General features: G+C 48.0%; 1 protein-coding gene across 1 annotated transcript in view; it reads left to right on the plus strand.

The window, feature by feature from the left end:
• Positions 1-1,473: 1,473 nt before the first annotated feature.
• The window catches only part of LOC119176506 (uncharacterized), a 140,086-nt gene continuing 113,562 nt past the window's right edge, over positions 1,474-27,997 (plus strand). The window contains exons 1-3 of the mRNA XM_075877781.1: positions 1,474-1,988; positions 2,067-2,182; positions 3,067-3,244. Of these exons, the coding sequence (XP_075733896.1) occupies positions 1,562-1,988; positions 2,067-2,182; positions 3,067-3,244 (721 nt within the window). The 5' untranslated portion in view covers positions 1,474-1,561. The remainder of the gene's footprint in view (positions 1,989-2,066; positions 2,183-3,066; positions 3,245-27,997) is intronic.

The raw sequence follows: 27,997 nt of genomic DNA on the forward strand, positions 1-27,997 counted from the left end.
CAATCTCTTCAATATTATACACCGCGTGTTTACAGGTGGTTTTCAGGGTCCTGGATTGGGAAGAGATAGGGAAAAGACTTAATCGAGAGTATCTTAGAAACCTGCGATTCGCTGGTGACATTGCATTGATCAGTAACCTAGGGGACGAATTACAGCTAATGAATACTGAACTGGGCAAGGAAACTAGAAAAGTGGCTTTGAAAATAAAATATGCATACAACTAAAGTAATGTGCAATAATCTCGGCAGAGAACAGCGCTTTGTATTAAAGCTACTTAGGACAGGTAGTAAGCGCAGAGCTGAACTTTGAGAGTGAAATGACTAGACGAATAAGGATCGGGAAGGAGCATGCATTCGGCAAGCACGAAATCATGAATGGGAGTCTACCACTATCCCTCAAGATGAAGGCATGTAACAGCTGCATCTATGGTACTCCTACGGAGCAGAAACATGAAGGTTACAAAGAGGGTTCAACTTAAGTTGAGGATGACGCAGCGAGTGATGGAAAGGAAAATGATAGGAGTAAACTTAAGGCACAGGAAGACAGCAGAGTGGGTTTGGGAACAAACCGGGGTTAAGGATATCATAGTTGAAATCAAGAAGAAGAAATGGACATGGGCCGGGCATGTAGCGCGCAGGCTGGGTAGCCACTGGTCGTTAAGGGTAACTGACTGGATTCCAACAGAACGAAAACGTGCGAGGGGTTAACAGAAAGTTAGGTGGGCAGATGAGATCAAGAGTTTGCGGGTATAACGTTGCTGCATGCAGCATGCACTGGACAAGGTTGATGGCGGCATTTGGGAGAGGCATTTGCCCTGCAGTGGGTGTATTCGGGTTGATGATGGAGCGCACTACTCAGATTACACAATGACGTCAATGCCAATCCGCGATGGTGGGTTGCGCCAGTTTAATAAGGATTATCAACCAGCCAGCCACCTCGAGAGAGTGGCGTATCTCTTTCTCTATGAGACTTGACTTAAAGTGTGGCATAGGCAGCTGCTATCTGACTGATTCGCGAGAAGTCCATAGTACACGCGTATCGGAAAGTTTATGCCCTTGCTTTGTATAGTATCTGGGTATTGCGTTCCAAAGCCACGATATGATTGGGAGGCAGGCCGCTTCGGAGGGCTCTGGAAATTTCCCCCGGTGTTCTTCAACGTGCACTGCTCTTCTTTAAAACAACTGTTTCTTGTGTCTATTCTTCGGCCTTTGCTCAAGACATTATGCGTTTACCGCTTGATGGCCTACTCAAAACCGATTAGTATATATGTTCTGTCACCATTTTGATTTTTTATTTGCTCTGGCTGCTCATATCCCATGCATTTATTCATTGCTACGCAAACAATTATGCAAATTGTAAGCGCACTCTTTCTGCTCAATTTCACCTTTACTAGTATTCCCCGTCCTGTGAGCGTTAGGTTTCTTGGAATGTGTCCCGCTATGGGTATGTGCCAACGTGAAAAATCATCGTCATCATTGCCAAAGGGAGCCAGACATGATTAGGCCGCATATCTACTAAATTGCTCCCCGCCGGCTCGAATCGGGTACAAAATTTGGGCCGCATGTCCGCGCCCAACGCAAGCGGTTCTGGCCCACAAGAAGTCGAGAATGCGTCGTCAGCGATCGTCGGCACTGCCCCCAACGACAGCACGGTGGACCCTTCCGTCGCATGCTCGTCGTCCGCCTGGGGGCCGACGCAGAATTGGTCGACGGCGCGGCGCGGCCACTCAGACGGACACATGATGGCTCGTGACGCTGCCACCAGCATGTCGCGCGAGAACAATGCGGCACCGAGCCGGCCGGCCACCGTGAAGCGCAAGCGCTTCGTCGACGTTGGCCAGAAGACCGTGAAGCAGATGAACGAGCTGGCGCGCTACGTGAATGCCAAGGGTCCGTGCGCCATTTGCAGGACTCCGGGAGCAGTAATCACGCTTACTCAGATCAGGAGGCGTCGGCGCAAGTTTCTGCGCTACTTGAAGAGCCACGAGGGTTCGTCGCTGTTGTGTCTATATAGGGCTAAGCTGCTCTTGAAAGGGGCGCTGGAACATGTCGGCATCCTCTGCGCAGGTCGCAAAGGAGCAACCAAAGGATCGGCGGATATTTGGCCGCCGGAGTCTACGCCACTGCTGACGCCCTCGGCCAAAGCTCAGAAATCAGTGTCCTGGGTCGAACATCCTCCTGAGGTCTGCAGCGCGTCGTACGCAGGACAGTCGTCATTAGCACTTGGGCAGTATGAGGGTGGCATAACGAGCGTGCTTGATTAATTATATTGAGACATGGCTGCAGGGACACAAGTTAACGACAAATATCCCATTTCAAGTATTATTGCAGAAAGAGAGATGCCGAAATGTACCGCCAGCAATCAAAGTGAGGTATGATAGATAGATAGATAGATAGATAGATAGATAGATAGATAGATAGATAGATAGATAGATAGATAGATGAATAGATAGGTAGATAGATAGATGAACCCCTGTGACCCTGAGGGGGATCATGGATACCACAGCTAGATGGCTCTGGGGGAGGGATAGGCAGAACAGTGTTAAGTTTAACATCGTTTCGCTGCTTCGGAAGAGCGAGAGAAATGGCGACCTCTTTCACAGCTATATAAGAATGGGATCAATGGGTAAGCTTCAAATTTACTTACACTTCAACTCATATTCTCCCTTTATGAGTGCAAGACAAAGTGAACAAAATGAATTCGGATTTACATGACTATATATTACACGAACGTTACGAGGCAACAATGCGCAGCTATGCAGCTTAGAGATTGGACTGATGCGGGAGCCCGGAAGTTAGCCTTTCTGCAGTCCAGCACATGCGTAGGCCTTTTATTGGCCCTTTTAACTTAGCACTTTTCGCTTGGCACAGACACGAAAGTTTTGTTTCAAACATCTGAGAGCGCACTGACAAGTACGGCGTGGTGCATTGGCTAATGCGGGCCCAGTGCATGCTCGGGACGCTCACCGTACAACCATGAGAGCCGCTCCACGCCTGCGAATGGGTACTGCCCTTGTTTTGAATGACGTGTTTGTGTGTTTGTGGTGTTTCTCTGCGGACCATGCAGGCACAGAGCGACGCGAGGCCTGACTATCTGACCAGTGATACTGGCGCTTTCCTGCTGTTGCTGAGCCTGGTGGCGCTCGTCATAGGCATACTGGTCATCTTCAAGGCGACCGGAAACAGCCTGAAGGAGTACCTGGGGCTCATAACGCCCGCGACGTCTGTGTCGAGTGCCCTTCCCGGTGAGCACCTTGTTTCTGGGGGATACCGTAAAGATTCCTCTTCTTCTGCTGCTAGCTGGTCCTTGTATCCCATTGCAATGGGGCGTATAACATAGATTATTAGTACGTTCGTCGTGTTTGTTGGTCGGCTATCGGGCCCTGATAATTGACTGTGCATGGTGAAACGTTTGAAGAAGCATTTACCTACACGCGTTTTTACTTCTGTTTGTTTTAATAATCAAATGTCGAGCATGCTTGGGGAGGGGGAGGGGGTGAGCTAGTATACAGCGTCGACGAAAGCAACTGAGACACTGGCTCTCGTGTTTCATGTGCTCCTGCTGTTCAATCCTATATGTTGCACTACCATTTCATTGAACGATCGTCTTACGAGATGTAAGCATGGCAGACAAACAACCGCAAGACGTAAATCATGCTTCGACGAATGTGTCTGCAGCATATACGTAACTGTTCGGAGCATGCCGCAAAAGCAGGTGAAAACACAAATGGAGGCCCACACACGGGCCATCGTCCTCAGAGGTGCCCTCGTATTCACACGCTAGCGCAGACTCGTCGCAGCGAGATTCTCGACGTCATACATACCGTTCCTGCAGCGTGCGATAGTCAGATACAACTTGAAATTCCAGAAGGAGGCCTTCTCAGATAAACTAAGCACGGCAGAGAGGGATAGAAATTGTTAATAAAAGAAATTGGCAGATCCCACGCACAATGGGAATCGATTAGATGTGAAGCACGAATGAGGAAGGTTGATATGTCACTTTAAAATCACCACAACGTTACGAGGTGGGCGTAAATTCCATCCATGACTTCCATGTCATGATTATCATTTTTGGACGTGTCATTTACCTCCGTAGTCTATTCACGTCACGTGATACCAAATTCTGTATGTCTTGAGCTAGCGAAACGGCCACGTGCGCGCTATGAGCGTAGCATGTAGTCATGTTTTGCATGACACGCCTAACATGATTATCATGTTTGGACGTGTCATTTACTTTCGTCGTCCATTCACGTCACGTACTTAATACCGAATTTGGTATATGTGCAACTAGCAAAACCGCCGCAAGCACGCTATGAGCGTACCATGTAGTCATGTTTTACATGACACTCATGTCGTATGATTATCATGTTTGGACGCGTCATTTACATTCGTCGTCCGTTCGCGTCACGTAATACCAAACTTGGTATATGTGAAGCTAGCGAGATGGTTGCGAGCGCATCATGAGCGTGGCATGTTGTCATGTTCTTACATGGCACGCATGTCATGATTATCATGTTTGTACCAGTCACAGACCTTCGTCATTCATTCACGTCCCGTAATACCAAATTCTGTATATGTGATGCTTGCGAAACGGCCACGAGCGTATCATGAGTGTGGCAAGTAGTCATGTTCTTACATGACACGCATCTTATGATTATCATGTTTGCACCAGTCACGTACCTTCGTCCTCAATTCACGTCCAGTAATACCAAATTTGGTATATGCAAAGCTAGCGAAACGACCGTGAGCGCACCATGAGCGTGGTGTGTAGTCATGACTTACATGACATGTATGTAATTATCTCCATGTTAGGGTCTGTCACTTGTGTTCGCCATGCAGCCGTGTCATACCATATCAGTTTTGCAACATGTCATGTGAACGAAAACAGCAACATCGCAAGAGCATGAAATGTAAATCATCACGTTTATGACATGCATGTCATGATTTTCATGTTATGACTAGTCACTTATGCTCGTCATACAGTCATGTAATGCCATACCAGTTTTGGTATCAATACCATTATCGAAACTGCCAGGAGAGCTAAATGTCGGAGGTGGCTGGATGACCAGACGGACGGACGGACGGATGGACGGACAGACAGACAGACAGACAGACAGATAGATAGATAGATAGATAGATAGATAGATAGATAGATAGATAGATAGATAGATAGATAGATAGATAGATAGATAGATAGATACGCTCAATGTCGCCGAAGTTCGCTAAGAAATGCTTCGCATTTAAAAGAGGAAAAGGTGAAGGTGAGAACTGTAACGGTCTATCGGTTGAGGACACCTCAACTGTAATACACTGGGGAAGGGGAAAAGAAGTGAAAGAGAGCAGTAGTGAAAGAGAGCAGCAAAAGGGCGTTGGAAAAGCGGAGTTCTACATTGCGATATCGAAGAAGAGCAGGACGGTGAGGCCAGCGCGGCGGTGTTGCTTAGCAGCCGGGTGGATGTAGGGTGTCCAAGCATGCAAACTCCTCGCTAAGCTGCTTAAGTGTTCGTGCCTGGCAGGCGGCAGCCAGTATCCTAGGGACCATATTGCAGCAACGACAGATGCACTCACGAAGGAGATGAATGTCTTGGGGAGCCCGGCAGTCGGTGTGGTTCGGCGAGCCGATCGCCTCAGTTACGTCGCTTGCGAATGCTGGTCTTCGATGCATTTTAAGAGAGCCTCTGCTTCGTGGATCGAAGCTCGCATCCTCCCTGCACTCATACAAACAGCTCATTCGTCTTAGCAGCTTTTGCAGTAGATGATTTCTCGGTTGTCACTTGACCATTTCAAGTGTATATATAACTACAATTTGCAATAAACTGCCGTAAAAACAAACAATAAACATCATGTTCGTCTATATGTCTCGTCCACACTGAAATAAAGTTAGATAATCTACTTTCGTTCTTGTTGGAGAATCTAGCGCGCAGCGCACGCGCTTGGTTGAAAAGGCACGCGCAGCCAGGCGACGGCTGCTCTCAGCCCATGGTCGTGCCCTTGTCTTCGACGTCATGTACACTGAAAAAACTAAACAAAATCTACAGGCTCTGGATTGAAAGGCGTCACGGTGGGACTATAGATGTAGCGCATTTTTGCTTTGTCATTGAGATATTACGAATGGGTGAACTTATCTGATAGAGCCGTGTATTGTTGAACTATTGGCAAATTACTCTCTTGTAAAAAAAATAAAAAACAAGTTCTGATAAGTTGCATCTGTGTCTATAGTAACGGTAAAGTTAATCATGGTTCCTGTACCAGCTTCAAAATTTCTTGATCAGTAATTAAAATAATATATCAGGTTTTACGTGCTTAAACCACGATATTATTATGAGACCCGCCATCGTGAAGCGCTCCGAAGTTTTCAACATGTGTTCCTTGATGTGCACTGGCATCATCCAGCGCCTCTAGCATTCCGCTTCCATCAAAATACGACCGCCGTGGTTGAGCCCGCCGCTGTGGTGTAAAGGCTGGTGCACACCGGCGACTAGCAGCAGTCGCGCGACCATTTGCGACTGGTCGTAAACAGTCGCAAACGGTCGCAAAGCGACTGCTTTGGCTAGTCGCTTCCTGGCCGATTTTTTAGTCGCACGACTAGGGTAGCACGACTGCAGTCGCAAAGCTGCTCGAACCAATCAGCGATGCTCAATTTTTGTTTTTGTTTTTTTGTTTTTTAACGCTGTGCGAGAACGGACGAAGACAAGAAATTCGGCTTGCTCGAGAAAGTGATTCTTAAGAGAGAAAGGAAGAGAAAAGTGAGCCCCGTAAGTGTTTGCTTCAGTGAGCGACACCTCAACAGTAGCTCACAAGGGATGGGGTTGAGGAGGGATAAAATGGGTAGGAGTAAAGGTGTAGAAAAGAGGAAGAGACGTGAGGTGGTAAGCCAGAAGGAGCGACAACAAACTGAGGGGATAGGAGAGATAGGAAAGATGGAAACACGGTCACAGGAGTCCGAGCGTGGGGCACCACTTGCGAGAGCTCTTGTCGGCGTCAGTAGATGGCGTAGAGCAAGTCCAGTTGGTCAGACTGTCGTCGAAGGTCGTCGGCGTCAGGAGGTGACGTAGGGTGCCCAGTCGGCCAGAGCTACTCTGACGCCGGAGATCGCGAGGGCACAACCGGTCGGCACGGAATTAGTACCCTAACGGAATCCAGCTCGGTTCGCTCCGTTCACTCAGCTGGCGGCGATCAGCTATCGGCGCCGGTCTCCAGAATTCTTGCTGATAACGAGATCCGGACGTGACTCTCGAAGTGTGGCAGCTTGGGCTAGTTGGTATGGCATGACGATAGTTATAGCGCGAGAACAAAATGACGACACAGAGACAAGAAGGACCTTCTTGTCTCCGTGTCGTCGTTTTGTTCTCGCGCTATAACTATCGTCGTGACTCGAGTTTCGCGACTTCCGGTCGCTCGCATGCAGCCTCTGCCGGTGTGAACATCAGTCGCTTTTTGGTCGCCAGTCGCAAATGGTCGTGCGACCGCTGCGCGAGACAGACGTGCGATTTTTTTTTTTTTTGCGATTCGGCGTGCGGTGCGACGATGCGACTTCCGGAGTGGTGACGTTTCGTGACGTATCATCGCGTCGCACCGCCGCATAGCCGGTGCGGCGAGCATCAAACCGGCCAGATATTTTCGTCGCAGCATCGCACCGCCACGTGGCAGCAGCCAATCACAGCGCGAGCATACGATTGGCGTCACGATGCTAGTGGCGCCATCTCCCTGTCGCCGCTCCCATCAACCGTGGTCCAAGGCTCCAGGCGAGTCGATGGAGCGGTGCGAGTGTGGATTTGCTGACATCGCCGACTGCGGCAGCGTGACAAACATCGAGTACATTTCCCTGGTGACGTGATATTATTCCGGACTGAATAAAGTGATGCTTGAAGTGTGCCTTTTCTGCACGACAACGCCCGTTTTGAAACCGCTAGCGAGATCGGAGATCGTGAGCAGCGCTGCAAGGTCATTTCGCAAGTAAACACAGCTACCGGTGTGTCTGCGCTGGCTCGCTTCGCTTCCACCTTTGCTCTTCACATCGATGGCATCGATAAAGTAGTAATGTATGCTAACACATTACATCCGAGCGCAATGCTTGATAGCGTTGTCAAGAACAAGCGCTCGATGACGATCTCGCGTGTGAACGGCGTAGGTGACGGCCGGCGCCCGCGATGCTAGGCCTACCTGTTGGAGTCGTGAATAATCAGCTGTTGCCGTGGTTACGACGTGCTTCTCGTTCACGAATGCGATTTATTAATTACTTTTATAGAACGAGGCGTGGCTGTGCAATGTTGTTTGTTTTGAGCCTCATTACGAGGATACCAAGTCGTTTGACCCTGCATGCCGAGGCACCGCATGGGGGCGGAGCCAGCCGCTGATAGCTCCTTTGCCCTCGTGTGTCCCGAAACGTCGCATGCGACGCCGCACGCCGCATCGCACGGAAAATCGCACGCCTTCTAGAGCATAACTTCTAGAGATAAAGTCCGACTGTGCTCGGCTGTTGAGAGGAAGGTTGCGGGTTCAATCCCGACTGCGGCGGTCACATTTCGATAGAGGTGAAGAAGCCCGTGTACTGCGCGATGTCAGGGCACGCCAAAGAGCACCACGGTCGAAATTTCAGGAACCCTGCCCTACAGCGTCTCTCGTAATCATACCGTGGTTTTGAGGCGTTAAACCACGTGTATTATTATAGTCGGGATAGAACCCGTGACCTTCGGGTCAGCACCCGAGCACTGTCACGACTACACCACTGCGAACTTTTCAAGCGTTGTGAACGTATCGGAATTACCATTTTCGAAAACGCGAGCTTGTATCACCCTCTGGCCCAGCTGAACCGCTCGTATGTAAAAGTGTGTTCACGAAAAAAAATGACAATACGGGTGATCCCATTGTGTGCGAAGCCACCGATTTGATCTGAGGGGACCTTTGCCGCCTCAGTTTCTCGAGACTCGAATTCCTTGTCATGTATTTGCGGACACTAATTTTTGCTATATCAATTAGGTATTGACACATCATTGTCGTACGAAGGTCTTCAAGAGGCGAATATCTGGGAAATACTGTATATGCAGCAATATACCCCATAAAACATGTTATAAAATTCATTGATGAGAGGTTACTACGTATCGATATATCTGTAGCCCATGTGATGTGATATACGGAGATTTGGGGACCACACCTTCTGTCCATGTATGTTATATATATATATATATATATATATATATATATATATATATATATATATATATATATATATATCCTCAGCCTGACTACGTCCACTGCAGGACAAAGGCCTCTCCCATGTTCCGCCAGTTAACCCGGTCCTGTGATTGCTGCTGCCAATTTATACCCGCAAACTTCTTAATCTCGTCTGCCCACCTAACCTTCTGTCTCCCCCTAACCCGTTTCCCTTCTCTGGGGAATCCAGTTAGTTACCCTTAATGACCAGCGGTTATCCTGTCTACGCGCTACATGCCCGGCCCATGTCCATTTCCTCTTCTTTATTTCAACTATGATATCCTTGACCCCCGTTTGTCCCCTAATCCACTCTGCTCTCTTCTTGTCTCTTAAGGTTACACCTACCATTTTTCTTTCCATTGCTCGCTGCGTCGTACTCAATTTAAGCTGAACTCTCTTTGTAAGTCTCCAGGTTTCTGCTCCGTAGCTATGTACCGGCAAGATACAGCTGTTATATACCTTCCTCTTGAGGGATAGTGGCAATCTACCTGTCATAATTTGAGAGTGCTTGCCGAATGTACTCCACCCCATTCTTATTCTTCTAGTTACTTCAATCTCGTAGTTAGGCTCTGCGGTTATTACCTGCCCTAAGTAGACATAGTCTTTTACAACTTCAAGTGCACTATTACCTATCTCGAAGCGCTGCTCCTTTCCGAGGTTGTTGTAGATTACTTTCGTTTTCTGCAGATTAATTTTAAGACCCACCTTTCTGCTCTCCTTGTCTAACTCCGTAATCATGAGTTGCAATTCGTCCCCTGAGTTACTCAGCAATGCAATGTCATCGGCGAAGCGCAGGTTACTAAGGTATTCTCCCTTAACTCTTATCCCTAACTGTTCCCATTCTAGGCTTCTGAAAACCTCCTGTAAGCACGCGGTAAATAGCATTGGGGAGATTGTGTCCCCCTGCCTTACACCCTTCTTGATTGCTATTCTGTTGCTTTCTTTATGAAGCACTATGGTAGCAGTTGATCGCCTGTAGATTTCTTCCAGAATGTTTATATATACTTCATCTACGCCCTGATTCCGCAGTGTCTGCATGACGGCTGATATTTCTACTGAATCAAACGCCTTCTCGTAATCTATGAAGGCTATGTATAGTGGTTGGTTATACTCTGAGCATTTCTCTATTACCTGATTGATAGTATGAATGTGGTCAATTGTTGAGTAGCCTGTTCGAAATCCTGCTTGTTCCTTTGGTTGATTGAATTGTAATGTTTTCTTTACTCTGTTAGCAATTACCTTTGTATATAGCTTGTATACTGCAGAGAGCAAGCTGATCGGCCTGTAATTCTTCAAGTTCTTGTCATCTCCTTTTTTATGTATTAAGATGATGTTAGCGTTCTTCCAAGACTCTGGTACCCTTCCCGTCAGGAGACACCTCGTAAACAGTGTGGCTAGTTTTTCTAACACAATCTGTCCTCCATCTTTCAGCAGATCTGATGTTACCTGATCCTCACCAGCAGCTTTGCCTCTTTGCATGCTCTCCAAAGCTTTTCTGACTTCTTCTATCATTACTGGTGGGGTGTCATCTGGGTTACTGCTAGTTCTTATAGTATTAAGGTCGTGGTTGTCTCGGCTACTGTACAGATCTCTGTAAAACTCCTCCGCTAGTTTAACTATCCTATCCATATTGGTAGTTATTTTGCCTTCTTTGTCCCTTAGTGCATACATCCGACTTTGGCCTATCCCAAGTTTCCTCTTCAATGCTTTGACACTTCCTCCGTTTTTCAGAGCGTGTTCAATTCTCTCCATGTTATACCTTCTTACATCGCATACTTTACGTCTATTAATCAACTTCGAAAGCTCTGCCAGTTCTATTTTGTCTGTTGTACTTGACACTTTCATGATTTGACACTTCTTAATTAGGTTCTTCGTTTCCTGGGAAAGCTTGCCAGTGTCCGGTCTAACTACCCTGCCTCCAACTTCCACTGCACACTCCATAATGATACTCGTCAGATTATCATTCATTGTATCCACTCTAAGGTTGGTTTCCTCACTAAGAGCCGAGTACCTGTTCTGCAGTGACACTCTGAATTCCTGTACTTTCCCTCTCAGTGATAGCTCATTGATTGGCTTCTTTCGTATCAGTTTCTGTCGTTCCTTCTTCAAGTCTAGGCGAATTCGAGACCGTGCCATTCTATGGTCACTGCATCGTACCTTGCCAACCGTTTCCACATCCTGCACGATTCCTGGGTGTGCAGTCAGTATAAAGTCTATTTCGTTCTTATTTTCGCCATTAGGGCTCCTCCATGTCCACTTGCGGTTTTCTCGTTTTCGATAGAAAGTATTCAAAATCCGCAAATTATTGCGTTCTGCGAATTCTACTAGTAGCTCTCCTCTGGCGTTTCTAGTGCCGATGCCATAATCTCCTACTGCCTGGTCTCCAGCCTGCTTCTTCCCTACCTTTGCATTAAAGTCGCCCATCACTATAGCATACTGTGTTTTTACCTTACTCATTGCCGATTCCACGTCTTAATAGAAGCTTTCAACTGAAGCGTCATCATGGCTGGATGTAGGCGCGTAAGCCTGTACTACCTTCATCTTGTATCTTTTATTCAGTTTAATTACAATACCTACCACTCTTTCATTATTGCTATAGTATTCCTCTATGTTGCCAGCTATGTTTCTGTGAATTAGGAACCCCACTCCCAGTTCTCTTCTGTCAGCCAAGCCCCGATAGCAAAAGACGTGCCCATTATGTAGCACCGTATAGGCCTCATCTGTCCTCCTAACCTCACTGAGCCCTATTATATCCCATTTAACACCCTCTAGCTCCTCAAATAGTACAGCTAGACTTCCCTCACTAGATAATGTTCTAGCGTTAAACGTTGCGAAGTTCAGGTTCCAATGGCGGCCTGTCCGAATTCAGAGATTCTCAGCACCCTCTGCTGCGTTGCAGATCTGACCGCCGCCGTGGTCAGTTGCTTCGCAGCTGCTGGGGACTGAGGGCCGTGAGTTATTTGACATATGTATGTGGGAGGTAGTGGCCAGATACTGCACCAGGGTGGCCAATCCTTCTCTGGTGAGGGAGTGCGTTCCCGGCGGTGGTTACCGGTGAGGCCGCACCTCAGGCCTCTTAATGCAGTTCCATCAACACGCGGATTTTTTTTCCGGTTGGAAACTGCGAGGCACCGGGATTTTAACCACGGACCTCTTGCATGCGAGGCGGATGCTCTAACCACTATGCCATCGCCGCACCCATATATATATATATATATATATATATATATATATATATATATATATACATATATATATATATATATATATATATATATATATATATATATATATATATATATATATATATATATATATATATATATATAAATAGAGGTGTTGTACGTCGAGAAAGGTTCAGACGCAGCTTGGTAAAATGTGCTTTATCAGGCAGGTCTGGCTAATGGTGAGCGGCGTGCGCGAGCTACTACTACAGCCACCGATCATCATCGTCTTTTTCATTACCAGCAGAGCATCCGTTATTCAGATTCATTACAATTACTCCCTGCGAATTAAGGAGCCATCCTGGCGACCTATGGACAAGTAAACACGGCAGGGTCGTAGCAGGGCTTAAGTCTCGAGACGTGGACAATTTCCTGGCCACGAGGACGTTGGTCAGAAGATGGTTCCAGTGGCTCAATGAGGTAATTCACTGGTGGCGTTTTTTGTTAGCACACGATATGGGCCGTGATACTTGGGGACCAACTTGGTAGAAAGGCCAGGTGTAGCAGAAGGGACATGCAGCCAGACGAGTGAACCTGGATCGTAGGAAGTAGTGTTATTCGATGCGTCATGGTGGTGCTTTTCGCGTCCTTGGTCTTGGGTTGTGAATGATCTTGCCAGTTGGCGGCATTCTTCAGCGTATGTAGCGGCTTGAGACAAAGTCGTGGACTCTGAGGAGTCAGGTTTGTACGAAAGAATGGTGTCCATAGTGCAAGAAGGTTCGCGTCCGTAAAGGAGGAAAAAAGGAGAGAACCGAGTAGTGCTTTGAATGGCGGTATTGTAGACGAACGTGATAAACGGGAGCACTCGGTATCCAATTGGAGTGGTCTGACGAGATATACATAGACAGCATGTCACCAAGGGTGCGGTTGAAGCGCTCTGTCATTCCGTTGGTCTGGGGATGATAGGCGCTTGTTGTGCGGTGAACGACGTGGCACTCACGCAGCAATGCTGTGATGACGTCTGACAAAAATACGCGACCACGATCGCTCAGTAACTGCCGAGGTGCTCCATGACGTAATACGATGTTGTGAAAAACGAAAGTCGCAACGTTTTTTGCTGTAGACGAGGGAAGGGATGAAGTTTCGGCATACTGCGTGAGATGGTCGACAGCAACTATGATCCAGCGGTTACCGTCAGCAGTGTTGAGAAGGGGACCATAGATATCGATGCCGACGCAGTCGAATGGTCAGGATGGGCATGGTAAGGGTAACAAGGTACCGCTGGCGTGATAAGGGGGAGTTTTTCGTCTCTGGCACGTCGAGCAGGCCCGAACGTATTGTCGTATAAAACGGTACATGCCACGCCAGTAATATCGGAGACGTATGCGAGAATAAGTCTTCAGGAAACTTGCGTGGCCACATTGGGGGTCGTCATGAAACGGGGTACAAATTTCGGATCGCAGATGACGTGGAATCACGAGTAGCCACTGACGTCCACCGGGTGCGTAGTTGCGTCGGTACAGCACGTCGTCGCGAATGGTGAAGTGCTCGACTTGCCGACGTAACGTGCGAGAACGGGGGAAGCCGTCCGCCCAGCCAGGATGTCTAGAATCGAAGCAACCCAAGGGTCCTTGCGTTGCTCAGATGGCATGTCTGCGATGGTGACGGCAGTGGCATTACAGGTCAGACTTTCGCAGCAGTCCGGGTCAGGTGGTAGGGGCGAACGGGATAGGGCGTCTGCGTCCGAATGTTTCCGGCCGGAGCGATAGACCACGCGAATATTATATTCTTGGAGGCGTAATGCCCATCGGGCGAGGCGACCGCTTGGATCCTTCAGTGACGACAACCAGCAGAGGGCGTGGTGGTCAGTCACGACGTCAAAAGGGCTCCCGTACACGTAAGGTCAAAATTTCTCTATCGCCCAAATAATGGCGAGGCATTCCTTTTCAGTGACGGAATAGTTGATTTCGGCTTTGCTAAGAGTTGGGCTTGCGTAGGCAACCACGTACTCTTGGAAGTCGTCTTTCTGCTGTGCAAGAATAGCGCCTAGCCCGACACCACTAGCGTCGGTGTGGATCTCTGTGGGTGCCGATGGGTCGTAGTGTTGCAGAATAGGCGGCGACGTGAGGAGGCGGCGCAGTTCATTGAAAGAATCATCACAGGTGGCAGACCAGGCTGAAAGGTCTCTAGAGCCGGCGAGGAGCTTGGTCAAAGGAGCGATGACCGTCACGAAATTGCGGACGAAGCGCCGGAAGTAAGAGCAAAGGCCTATGAAGCTTCGGAGCTCTTTCATGGTGGTCGGTTTGGGAAACGCTGAAACGGCTGTAAGTTTGGCAGGGTCAGGAAGAATGCAGTCTTTTGAAACCACGTGGCCAAGGATCGTAAGCTTTCGAGCGGCGAAATGGCACTTCTTCAGATTCAGTTGCAGCCCCGCGGCAGAAATACACGCGATGACTTTCTCGAGGCGGGTTAAATTGGTTGCAAAATCAGTTGAAAAGACGACAATGTCATCTAAATAACAAAGGCAAACGTTCCATTTGAGGCCTCGAATGATAAAGTCCATCATTCGCTCGAAAATAGCTGGCGCGTTGCAGAGGCCGAAGGGCATGACTGTGAATTCGTAAAGCCCGTCGGGCGTGATGAAATCTGTTTTTTCGTGATCGGCCTCTGCCATGGGTACCTGCCAGTATCCAGAGCGCAGATCTAAAGAAGAGAAAAATTCGGCTCCCTGTAGGCAGTCCAAGGCATCGTCAATGCGTGGCAGCGGATAGACGTCCTTGCGCGTGATTCGATTGAGACGTCGGTATTCCACGCAAAACCTGATGGATCCGTCCTTCTTTTTCACCAATACAACTGGAGAGGCCCAGGGACTGCTTGACGGTTCGATTATGCCACGTGTTAGCATGTCGTCAACCTGTTCATTGATGGCACGGCGTTCGGTATTTGACACACGATATGGACGCTGCCATAATGGCGTCTCCTGACCGGTATCAATACGGTGAACAACAGATGACGCTCGACCTAAGGAAGGCTGATTGTGGTCAAACGAGGCTCGAAAACGCTGGAGGAGCTTGATCAGCTGTCCCCGCTGCCCAGGCGTGAGGTTGCAATCAATGGACTTGCGGAATACATCCATAGGTTCTTTGCGTCAGTTGCGGGTGTAATGGCACAAGTCGGTAAAAATGGCTTGTCTGGATATATCGGGTCTTCGAAAATACAATTTAAGGTCTCGAGGCTTCGCAGACACTCGCCGCGTAGCAGGATGTACGGACAAGCAGAAACGTTGCACCCATAAAGTACCGCTGAACCATTGGAAAAGTTGATGACGGCAAACGGGAGGACGATGGTTCGGTGTTGCACACTAGCTATAGTTGGTTGGAACAGGAGCGTCGAGTAAGTGGCAGCAGGGGAAAACACAGGCACTAGGACGGCGGACAACGGTGCGATGCGGACGTCAGCTGCGGCAAACACTTTCGAGGGACGGTGGTGGTCGATATCAAGGCACGGATTTGTCAACGTGAGTTCAGCACGAGCGCAGTCGACGAGGGCCTGATGGGTAGAAAGGAAATTCCATCCTAGTATGACGTCGTAAGATGAACGTGGGAGAACAACAAAGTTGATGGCGTACCAAACATCTTGAATAAGAACGCGTGCTGTGCACTGAGCTGTCGGCGTGATGAAATGGGAGGTGGCTGTACGCAGAGCAAGATTCGTAAGCGGCGTTGTAGCTTTTCTCAAATCGCGACACAGTTTTTCACTAATTACAGAAACGACAGCGCCTGTGTCGACAAGTGCACGCACAGCAACACCTTCTACTAGCACACAAATTTCGTTGGTCGGACAAAGAGGAGGTCTTGGAAAGTTCGACGACAACGCAGTTCTTGCCTCCGGAACTGTGGCTGTCAGTTTTCCTCTCGAGCGGGGCTCGTGCGCCGAAGCACCGGGGAGACAGATCGGCGACGGTGTGGTAATGACCGGCGAGAATCGACAGGGCGTCGTGGGGACAATGAGTCGGTGATAGGAGAAGATGGTCGCTGGGGATTCTGGGCAGCCTGGTAATTTGCAGAATTCCCATGATCTGGAGGCTGGAAGCTGCGACGGCGACAGTAGCGTGCTATATGTCCCACGAAACCGCATGCAAAACAGATGGGTCGATTATCCAAGGTGCGCCATGGGTTAACGACAGAAGGTGCAGGGGGCGAAATGAGATGGGGTGCCGTGTATATAGGCAGCGTCGTAGGGTAGGAGGACCCGGTGCCCCGGTATGCACGAGAGACAGGTGGGGCTGGGGGTCTAGCAACGACGGCAGCGTAGGTCAGCGGCGTAGGGACAGATGGCGATAGAGGCAGTGCCTGCGTGACCTGTGTCTCAATGACCTGGCGTAGGCGTGGGTCTAACGAGGTCACTGGCGCGGATGCTTCGGCCACAAGAGAAAGCTGACGCGCAACTTCTTCACGATTGAATTGTTTGATGTGGGGCAGTAAGACAGTGTGATCAGCAGTGACGTCGTGCACGAGGGCGGAAACTTCAGCCGTATCTTCAGCGGCCCTGCGCGTCGAGACACGCTGCTTACGCAACTCGTCATACTCCTGACAGAGGTGGACAACATCGGTGACGGTCTGTGGATTCCTAGCGACGAGCATCTGGAAGGTATCGTCGTCAACTCCTTTGATGATGTGCTTGATTTTGTCACGTTCGGTTAGAGATTCATCGACGCGCTTGCAAAGAGACAAGACATCTTCAATGTAACTTGTTAAGTTCTCGTCCCTGCGCTGGACTCGACTACGGAGACGCTGTTCCGCGCGAAGCCGGCGCACGGCGGGACGACCGAGGACCGCGGCGATGGTGGTCTTGAAGGCGGATCAGTTGGTGATTTCGCCTTCGTGGTTCTTGAACCAGAGGCTGGCCACATCAGCGAGGTAAAAGCGCACGTTTGTGAGCTGGTCGCAGGCATTCCACTTGTTGGAAGCGCTTACGATTTCTTACTCGACGAGCCAGTCCTCGACGTCTTGTTCGTCATTGCCGCGAAAAATTGGTGGGTCGCGTTGTCGAGGCACGCCAGTACAGTAGACTGTCGTCGGTAAGGCAGCTTGAGAAAGGCCAGGAGCAGTCATGGTGAACGGTGAGGGTAGCGTTTGATTGCGAAGTTGCAGGTTGATGGGAACCCCGGCTCCTCCACCACTTAAAATAGAAGTGTTGTACGTCGAGAAATGTTCAGGCGCAGCTTGGTAAAATGTGCTTTATCAGGCAGGTCTGGCTAATGGCGAGCGGCGTGCGCGAGCCACCGATCATCATCGTCTTCTTCATTACCAGCAGAGCGTCCGTTATTGAGATTCATTACTATATACATACATACATACATACATACATACATACATACATACATACATACATACATACATACATACATACATACATACATACATACATACATACATACATACATACATACATACATACATACATACATACATACATACATACATACATACATACATACATACATACATACATACATACATACATACATACATACATACATACATACATACATACATACATACATACATACATACGGAGGAATGACAGACCCATGCTTGTAGTCGTATATTTCTATAGCTTTGTGTATTTACGAATGCGAGCAACAAAATAGTGCATAAATTCAGACTAGTGAAAGGTGGCTACCATTCGGTTGATGTTTCGCGTATATTACCGTCACGCAGCGCAATGCGCCGCCGGCAATATGAGGTAATATAGCCGTTACTAACTCAACTCGATTGAGCCCTTAAAGTTACTATAGTGCAAGTTCATAACAAGCTTTTCGCTGCCTCTGAGACGTATTAACACTTGCTGTTACAAACTTTTTGCTTCCATTTTTTACTAATTTTTTAGTAGAACAGAGGCGTCAGAAATCGCAACGTTTAATTAGCTAATTCCTCAAGGCATCGATGAACTTTATTCGTTTTGCATGGCGCATTATAATATTTAGTATATATTATCATCTGAGATCGACGGCTTTTGCAAAAAGCTGAGGCTACAAAACGGAAACGAATACTTTCTCAAAAGGAGGTTCATATATGTCAACTGGGTTGGGTTAATTTTCGCAAAAATGCTGAAAATAAAGTGTTTTAAATCAGTGAAAAAAGTCACAACCTTGCCAGAAAGGCGAAACAATGAACGCGATAGCAACAAATTGAAAGGTTACGCGCAGAATGGAGAGCATATCGAAACGTGCCCCGTGTTTCTCACGCACAAATGACGCATGAAACGTACTCACAGGTACAAATGCACTTGAATAAGCGTCTCACTTGTTACTTCGCTGTGTCTGAAAAGCGCGCGCTTTTCGCAAACGGAGACTGCAATGGCTGCAGTGACCTTTGTGCACCCGGAAACGACAGCATAATCGTTCCAGGTAAAACTCGAGGCCAGCCAAGACGTACGATCCTTTGCTCCTCCCCATCAAGAGATAAGTGTGCGCGAGGGAGCATCGCTCCTCTTTTCTAAGCGGGGCAAAGTACGCTTCGGAGATAAGAGCGCGTGCCGCCGCGCGATGTGGTGACGCACGCTCATTGCGACATCTTGCTGGTAATGTTGAAAACATGATACTTCCCCCCGAGATTCTCGTCAGCAGCGGTAAGTGGTAGATATAAATAGCTTGCCGTTTGAACGGTGATGGACGCGTGCTCCTCGCTGGCTCAGTGGTTAACGTCTCAGTTATTACATCATTGCACTTTGATTTTCTTGATGGATATGTAAATCCAGTTATTATTTTGCCTCGGTTGACCGTGGCGTCTGTCGCGGAATGACATTCGTGACTTCGTTCATTCTGTGAACGCGGCTCAGTTGACTGCTGTGTCTTAATCTGAAACGTGCCTTGTTACGCACCAGCACAGCGATCTTGGGTGGTGACTACACCTTTCTGAAAACCCGTCGGCTGTCTGCGAACGTTGTTTTCGTTCTTTTTGCGGCGCTCCGCGGTTGTCGCGCTTCGAGAATTGTCCGAGTCAATCGGGTTGCGGACAAGTATGACCGAAACAACGAGAGTTTGATGCCGTTGAAGAATGCATGCACTGACCCGGACCTAAAATCACCCTAAATAATGAAGCTTTTACTGTATTTCCTTTGCTTCTGACGTTCGATGTTTTTTTATGCGCCGAAATAACATTATATATAAAGCACATGATTGGGTATTGGGAATGTTGGAAAATAATTCTAGGCAGGGCGTCGACAGGCACGCACTCCTGCGTTTGCATTTTTATATCCACGATATGAACACACGCCCACAACAGCTGCCACCGCGTCGTGACTGCTTCTCTGGTTTTACGCACGAGCCACTCGGTAGGCGATCGGTCACAGTTCGTGCAAGCTCTCTCCGCGCCTGCTTGCAGGAACTGTTGATGAATAACATCATGCAAATCTCGGAAGGGTCAAATCGTGGACATGAATGACGAGAAGAGCGTAACACGCTAACGCGTTGTATCCAGAATGGTCTCGTTGGTTTATTTGGTTGATTTTCGCGCAAATTTTGCTTAAGATATCCAACAAGCACAAAATCTTGCGACCGCTTGACTGCTGCACTGGGCGTGGCACTTTGTGATTGATTGATATGTGTTGTTAGATATCGTCACATTCGTCACTATATGTAACACCGGCGATTTCGCTGAGCGCGTTGCGGTATAGAAACACACATAGGCATTTATGTGCACCCGCACAATTTAATATATTACGATACGTACTCAGCCAATTAATAGATCAACGCGCAAAATCTGAAGGCAGATGAGTGGTGCCGTTCAAAGGGAGAGTAAAATATTTAATAAATGAAGATGTCGCTGCTCGCATGTCATGCATGCAGGGCTAATTCGAGCAGGGCGTTTTAAGCATATAGATGCACCACATAAGAAGAACTTGTATTCAGAGGCACTAACTCAAATTTCAGTCTGTAGCCTACATGTTGAGAGCGTAGAAACTGGAGGAACAATCAAGTTCTTCAAATCGGAAACTGAAAGTTTCGTGACTGCATGTGGCTTGCACGATTCACACTTGATGAAGTTTCTAAAACCTCGTGTTTTTGGCACGCACAAAACCATATGGAGTCGAACATGGACATAGCCATACGAAAAGCTTTGGACAGCTTCAGTGTTCTGCCACTGAGTATCACTCGAATTGTGGTTTAGTACAATGATTGATTTCTTCTTCCATTCATAATTTACCTGTAATTTCGCCTGATGAACTTCGTGGCTCCTGTTGCTTTCAATACGTTGCGATTAGAATGCAGCCTCTATAGTTGTAAATGGCTTTTCATTACTATTTTTATTAACTATATTCTCAAGAATTGCCTTTCTAAAAATTCTTAATTATTAACGTGTAAGCGATGATACAAAGTTACTCCTATATAACTAATGTTTTATTGTACTAATCCTGTTTATACCTTAACAAAGCACAAGCTCTAACTCTAAGAAGATTGCAAACACGTACGTACATAACATCATCCACCTTACACAGAGTCGACCCGGACACACCGCCTACATGCTCCCTTTGCAACCACCCCTATTGCTATTTCGAACACATGCTTTGGCTGTGCCCTGCACAACTGAATACCCAAGAGGCTTGGCAGGAAGCCCTCAAGAGCAACGAATACAAGCAGCAACTACAGGTGGTCCAGAGGGCCCGGAACATCACTACAAGCCTTCGGCTGCCAGCGCCATCCTGGGCGGAGCCTCAAGGTTGAATTATGGGTCAGAATGGCCCTTTTTCAACATCCTCAGGATATGTTTAAATAAAGTCAATCTCTCTCTCGTACCCGCTTTTGCATTTGAGCGTCCGTGTTGCAATATGCGAAACAGTTTCAACGATAAGCGCGTTGGTGTGCCCACGTGGTCTGTCGTTCGGGGGCTTCAAGTGCACACTTGCGTTGTTACAACGCGCCTCAACTTTCTTTCGTTCATTTAATGTGGCGGAAGTTTCTTAACGCATTTCATAAAGGCGTTAAATTTTGTGGTTATAGTTTGCTGTCTAATGAATGACGTTTACGCAAAAAGGCGCCTATGCGAAATTACCTTTGCAATTTTTCTTGTTAATGTATTTTCTCTCTCTTTTATGCATCATGTAGACAATCCTTATCGCTTGCATGTGAAGGAATGCCCTATAACTAATATGGTACGACATCTGAAAAAAAAAAAGCTTTCAGAGTCCGGTCTTCGGTTGTAGCCGTTTGGGAATTGCGGATCTGTCCTATTTCTGCCTCATTGCACAACCGACGTGAAGTTGCATGGTAAATACTATTATTATGCGAAACTCAATATGCGGCGGTAGCGCGTATGTACATTGGATTTAGTTTAACAGCAACATTGTTTAAAAGCCATTTAAACATTTTGGGATGAATTTCTATTTACTGTATTCAAGAAATAATACTTTATAAGACCTAGCGAAGTGTCTTCAGTGCATAAACAAAAAAAAGAGCTTGTGCTGCAGTCAGTATTCAAAGGGATGACCTTTAAGTGACGCGACGTCATACAGCTAATTCCAACTCATGATCGTGGGTATATCATATGTGTCATATGCGCGAGCTGTGCGCGGTCGTCGCGCACTACAAGCACCGTAGAAACTTCCACTCTGGAAAGTGAATATATATATATATATATATATATATATATATATATATATATATATATATATATATATATATATGTGTGTGTGTGTGTGTGTGTGTGTGTGTGTTTTCACGTAGTTTATTTACGTATAGACCTACTGGAAGGCCAAGGAACGCCAGAAGAGCGAGGAACATCAACAGGCCGAAAATACAAAACAAGCGCAAGCTCGGGTCGCGCGTGTGCACCAACGCTGTGGCTTGCAGTTTCCTGCTTCTTCGTCGTCGTTCGCATACTTCCCTACATTGGCCCCCGTTGAATAGCGTAGCCAACCTGGCGACTTAAGACGTAGTCACTATAGCGGGGTCGTAATATGGCTTCAGGCGACTCACATGCACAATTTCTCGGCCATGACGGCGTAAGTCATGAGACTGTGTCAACGGCTCAATCTCATAATTGACTGGTGACGTACGGGCGAGAATGCGGTAGGGTCCGTGGTATCGTGCGAGTAATTTCGAGGAAAGGCCAGGAGTACTCGGTGGAATCCAGAGCCAAACAAGAGCACTAGTCGTGAAAGTAGAGAGATGTCGGTCGGTGTCATGCCGTAGCTTCTGGTGGCCTTGGTCCTTGGTTGTCAGTGAACGGGCCAATCGTCGGCAATCTTCTGCGTACCTGGCAACATCAAAAATTGCAGTGTACTCAGAGGAGTCGGGCGTGTACGGGAGGATAGTGTCCAGCGTGCACGATGGTTCGCGTCCGTACAACAGAAAGAAAGGGGAAAACCCTGTTGTCGCGTGCGTAGCGGTGTTATACGCATACGTGACGAATGGAAGGACAGTGCCCCAATTGGTCTGGTCTGAAGCTGTGTACATCGTCAACATATCACCGAGAGTGCGATTAAATAGTTCTGTGAGGCCATTCGTCTGCGGGTGATATGCTGTCGTCATGCGATGAACCATGTTGCACTGAGCGAGCAAGGCTTGAATGGCGTCAGACAAGAAAACACGCCCCCGGTCGCTCAAAAGTTCGTGGGGAGCACCATGGCGCAGAACGAAGTTGCGCAAGATGAAAAACGCAACTTCCCTCGCGGTTGCTGCGGGTAGTGCTGCCGTCTCCGCGTAACGCGTGAGGTGGTCCACGCCGACAATTATCCACCTATTTCCAGAAGACGACGTGGGAAGTGGTCCGTATAAGTCAATACCAACGCGGTCAAATGGACGCGTTGGACAAGGCAGAGGCTGAACTGTACCGGCAGGGCGTTGAGGTGGGGCTTTACGTCGCTGGCATGCAGTACAAGCACGTACGTACTTGCGAACAAATGTGTACATGCCGCGCCAGTAGTACCGCTGACGTAGGCGGTTGTACGTTTTGAGAGCGCCGGCGTGAGCGCTTTGCGGGTCGTTGTGGAAAGCTGTACAGATTTCCGAACGCATGTGGTTGGGTATCACTAACAGCCACCTCCAACCTTCAGACGTGTAATTCCGCCGATAGAGGAGGTCGTCTCGAATAACGAAATGTGTGGCTTGACGGCGGATAGCTCTTGAGACCAAATTAGCTGACGGATCAGTCAGAAAGGCGAGGAGTTGGGAAATCCACACGTCTTTGCGTTGTTCCTACGCCATGTCTGTGAAGTCGATTGGTGTTGTGACAGCTGAAGAAGGTGACGAGGAGGTTGGGTCAGCCGGTAGCGGCGAGTGGGATAGCGCATCAGCGTCGGAGTGCTTGCGGCCGGATCGGTATACAACACGAATGTCGTATTCCTGTAGGCGAAGCGCCCAACGACCAAGGCGCCCCGACGGGTCTTTAAGCGATGATAGCCAGCATAGAGCGTGGTGGTCCGTAACGACTTCAAAAGGGCGGCCATAAAGGTATGGGCGGAACTTAGTCAAAGCCCAGACAATTGCGAGGCACCCTTCCTCCGTGACGGAATAATTACACTCGGCTTTCTTGAGGGTTCGACTCGCGTAAGCGACCACGTATTCTTGGTATCCTGGTTTTCGTTGAGCCAATACAGCACCAAAACCGACACCACTGGCGTCGGTATAGACCTCTGTAGGCGCATCGGGGTCAAAATGACGTAGTATTGGAGGTGATGATATTAACCGCCGAAGCGCGGTGAAGGATTCGTCGCACTCTTTTGACCAGGCAGAAATGCCTCTGGAAGTTGTCAACAGGTTGGTAAGAGGCACGATGATGGAAGCGAAGTTCCGCACAAATCGACGAAAGTATGAGCACAGGCTGATAAAACTTCGAAGCGTCTTGATGGAATTGGGCTTCGGATAGTCGGCCACGGCGCGGAGTTTAGCCGAATCCGGGAGAACACCGTCTTTGCAGACGACGTGACCCAGTATAGTGAGCTGACGTGCGGCAAAATGGCACTTCTTGATGTTAAGTTGAAGGCCAGCAGAGGTGAGACACGTGAGAATAGCACGAAGACAAACAAGGTGAGTCGAAAAGTCGCGAGAAAAAACGACGATGTCGTCTAGGTAGCAGAGGCACGTGTTCCACTTGTAGACACGAAGGATGGTGTCCATCATCCGTTCGAAGGTAGCTGGGGCGTGTCAGAGTCCAAACGGCATGACGTTAAACTCATACAGCTTATCAGGTGTTACAAATGCAGTCTCCGATCGGTCAGGATCAGCCATTAGAACTTGCCAATATCCTCAGCGTAAATATAAAGAGGAAAAATATTCTGCTCCTTGCACGCAATCGAGAACATCATCGATGTGTGGCAATGGGTACACATCCTTCCGAGTTATCTTATTGAGCCGGCGGTAGTCGACACAGAATCAGATAGACCCATCCTTTTTGCACATCACAGTAAAAATTTTTGCACCCAAAAGGGCGTAAAAAGGGTGCCTTTACGAGAAAGCACCCTTTGTAACACCCTTTAACACCCATAAATGGTCGATTGAAAAAAAGCACCCCTTTGTTTGGGTGCTTGCCTCAATAGCACCCTAAAATAGGCTGTAAGGGTGCTTTTGTGCCTGAGAAGAGTGTAGGTGCCGATTCCTCAGATGGAATATGCAGCATAAGAAGAACACATAATTATAATATTTGGGATTTTACGTCTCAAAAACCTCGATATGATTATGAGGGTCGTCGTAGTGGAAAGCTGCAGAGATTTTCACCATTTGGTGTTCTTTAATGAGCGCTCATATTGCACAGTGCAAAGGCTTCTACGTTTTCGCCTCCGCCTTAATTCGACTGCCACGGCCGGCATCGAACCCGCGACCTTCGGATTGGCGGCCGAGCAGCGCAGCTACTGCACGAATATGTTGACCTTGCGTTAAATGACGGCCTAATTGTCTTAGAATGTGTGAAGGTGCTCTCCGAATACAGCAGAATGTCAGGAGAAGCAAATCGTGTTTCATCTATAATGGCAATTAACTGCAATCCATGTTACGAAAGCTTTCCTTAGCGTTGGTTATAAGCTGCATGTTTGCTATGGATTATATACACACAAATAATGTTCGCCCGAGTATGGGTGTGTGTGCGTGTAAGCGCGATTGTGTGTACACCCGTGCATGTGTGCGTGCGCGTGTATGTGCGAGCCCGTGCACATGTGTACGCCCATGCATGCGTGCGTTTACGGTCACGTGTGTGTGTGGCCGTATGTGTGTATACGTGTATGTGTGTGCGCCTGTGAATAAGTATGCGTGTGTATCAGCCCGTGCGCCCTCGGATTTCGTGTGTGTGTGTGTGTGCGAGGGGGGGGAGGCACTGCTCCTTATTGTTTAAGGTCCCACACCTGTTCAGACTGGGAGTCTATATGGGAGGTGGCTTAAGGAATGGCGGTTGTCAACGCACTGTACATGGACTATTCAGTACATGGAAAACAGCTGCACATTTTCGTACCTGATCGTTGCTTACGAACTTGCTGTGGTAGCTGATTAGGTCCGCTGAGGTGCTTCTACGCTCGAAAACGTGGGTTATGACCAATTCCCACGGAAAGCTGTCACTGCACTTATGCACAACCATCGTTTATATTAACAACGTTTAACAAGAACGTGCCCTGCCTTTGCTACAGGTGCTTAGCTAGCTCATTGGGTAACCATACGGAATTATGTGCTGATCATGTGGTCAGCAAAAAGTTTGTTATAACAACCTCGGCACGTTTCGTGGTGCGTGACAAGCCTTCTAAACATCCGTGACTGTGGATTAATTTGTTCCAGCTTCGACTACGCATTCAGTGTTTGCGGCATCATACGCGGAAGTGCCAGACACAGACAATGCAAAAAGAAATTCCTCTGGAAAAAGGTGTAGCGATGCTCTCCCGCTAATGCCACCGAGGTCGAAATAATTATTGTTTCTGGCCATTCCATGGTGCACTTTGTTTTCCGCAAGTTTTGCTTCACTATTTTTCGCCCACTGCAATCACATTCCGTCAAAATACTCCAAGAACCCGAGGCTGGTAAATAACCTGCGTCGCTGTGCGACTGGCTGGAAGGAGAGTTGCCATTTACAAGGAGTCATTCCGCGACGAACGGCCGACCGCCGTATGCGCCATAGCGTTTGCTCTTCGGCGCCGTCCTGGCGGGTTTCCCGCTCCTCCCCCCCCCCCGCTCACCCCGGCAAGCGTTGCTCCCACAACGGCGGCGTAGATAAGCGAATAGTTGCGTCACCGAACACCTGCGTCGACAGCTGCCGCGCCGCCGCCAGTGCCTCCTCCTTCTCTCTCTCAACGTCGCTCTCTCTGGCTCATCGTCTTTCAAATGCGTTGCGTTGGTCTGGGGTCTTGGTCGCTGTGTGTGTTCTAGCGAACAGGCGCATATTCAATGGTGGTCACGCATGACATCGTGTTCGAAGTGACGCTCGGATTAAGGAATATTCATGGAGTGGCGGACACGGACAACGTGGGCCTGTTAACGGTGAGTGTACTGTTTTCGTAAATAGTAATCATACAGCGTTAGCTGGGCGCCTGCAGTAGCTCTGCCGAAGTAGGCTGCCAGCCATTTACAACAGCATGCGTTCGCGGGCCTGTTGCAGATGCCTGATTAAACGTGTGACTTAACGAGTTCACACTGCTATGCGCGATGTTGTGTAAGTGCCTGCATCACTCATACAGTGAGTGATGTGATCACTTAACAAGGGCGGGATTAGTTGCTGATCGCACATTGTCTCTACACTGCACAAAGTGATTGATATTGTTTTAAGATGTGCTTTGGGCTACATTGTAATAACATTTCTATTAATACTCAAATGTGCAACGTGCTTCTTTAGGTAAGCGCAAAAAAAGAAAGAAAAAGCAAAAATTATGTACAGAGGCGCACTGTACGAAATGGCTTTTTTTTTTTGCTTAAAGACGATATAGTTGGAGGTGCTGATATGCCGCGATGCTCCCAGCACGTGCGCCTCGGTCTTTTAAGCTATTTAGGACAAGTGCCACCAGCAACAGGGAAAGATCTAGCAGACTTCCAAAGGCGCGTTGTTGTGGCCATCGCCGTGCGTTGTTTTCCCTCGTTTCTGTTTGCTGTTTTCGTGCTTCGCTTTCATCTGCGATAATGTTCGGCGTTATAACAGAATCGAGAGAGTATACGTGACTGTCGGAGCTATGTGCGGTAGCTCTAGCATAAGCCATGGCTGCTGCAACGTAGTCGGCGTCCGCGCGCGTTGGTGTCGTTCGAGCGCTCTTACTTGCGTGATTGTGTTTAACTGAGTATTTAGGCACGGGTTACGTTTGTAAATCCCGTAATCAATAATCGCTAATAGCGTGCCCCTGATTGCCATCAGAGGATGGGCTTGGTTGTCGAAATATGCCAGACGCTTTTTCTGAAAGCAAGCTTTGAATTTTTTTTTAAAAAGAAGTACTTTCATACGTGCAAGGCAGTGCCTATTGCAGGCCCGCAACTCTTTAAAAACTGGACGAGCTATCACATCTTTTATCAAATTACAATGAATTAATATGATTGAATTATAGATGACGAATTTCTGTGCTAGATTAGGTGCACAAAACAATGTTCGCAGCCCTACGTCTAGAAAGCAGGCAAATAGGAAGCACAGCGTCAAATTTGGATTAGATTCCATTGACTTG

The sequence above is a fragment of the Rhipicephalus microplus genome, chromosome X (genome assembly GCF_043290135.1).
Source record: "Rhipicephalus microplus isolate Deutch F79 chromosome X, USDA_Rmic, whole genome shotgun sequence".
NCBI lineage: Eukaryota > Metazoa > Arthropoda > Arachnida > Ixodida > Ixodidae > Rhipicephalus > Rhipicephalus microplus.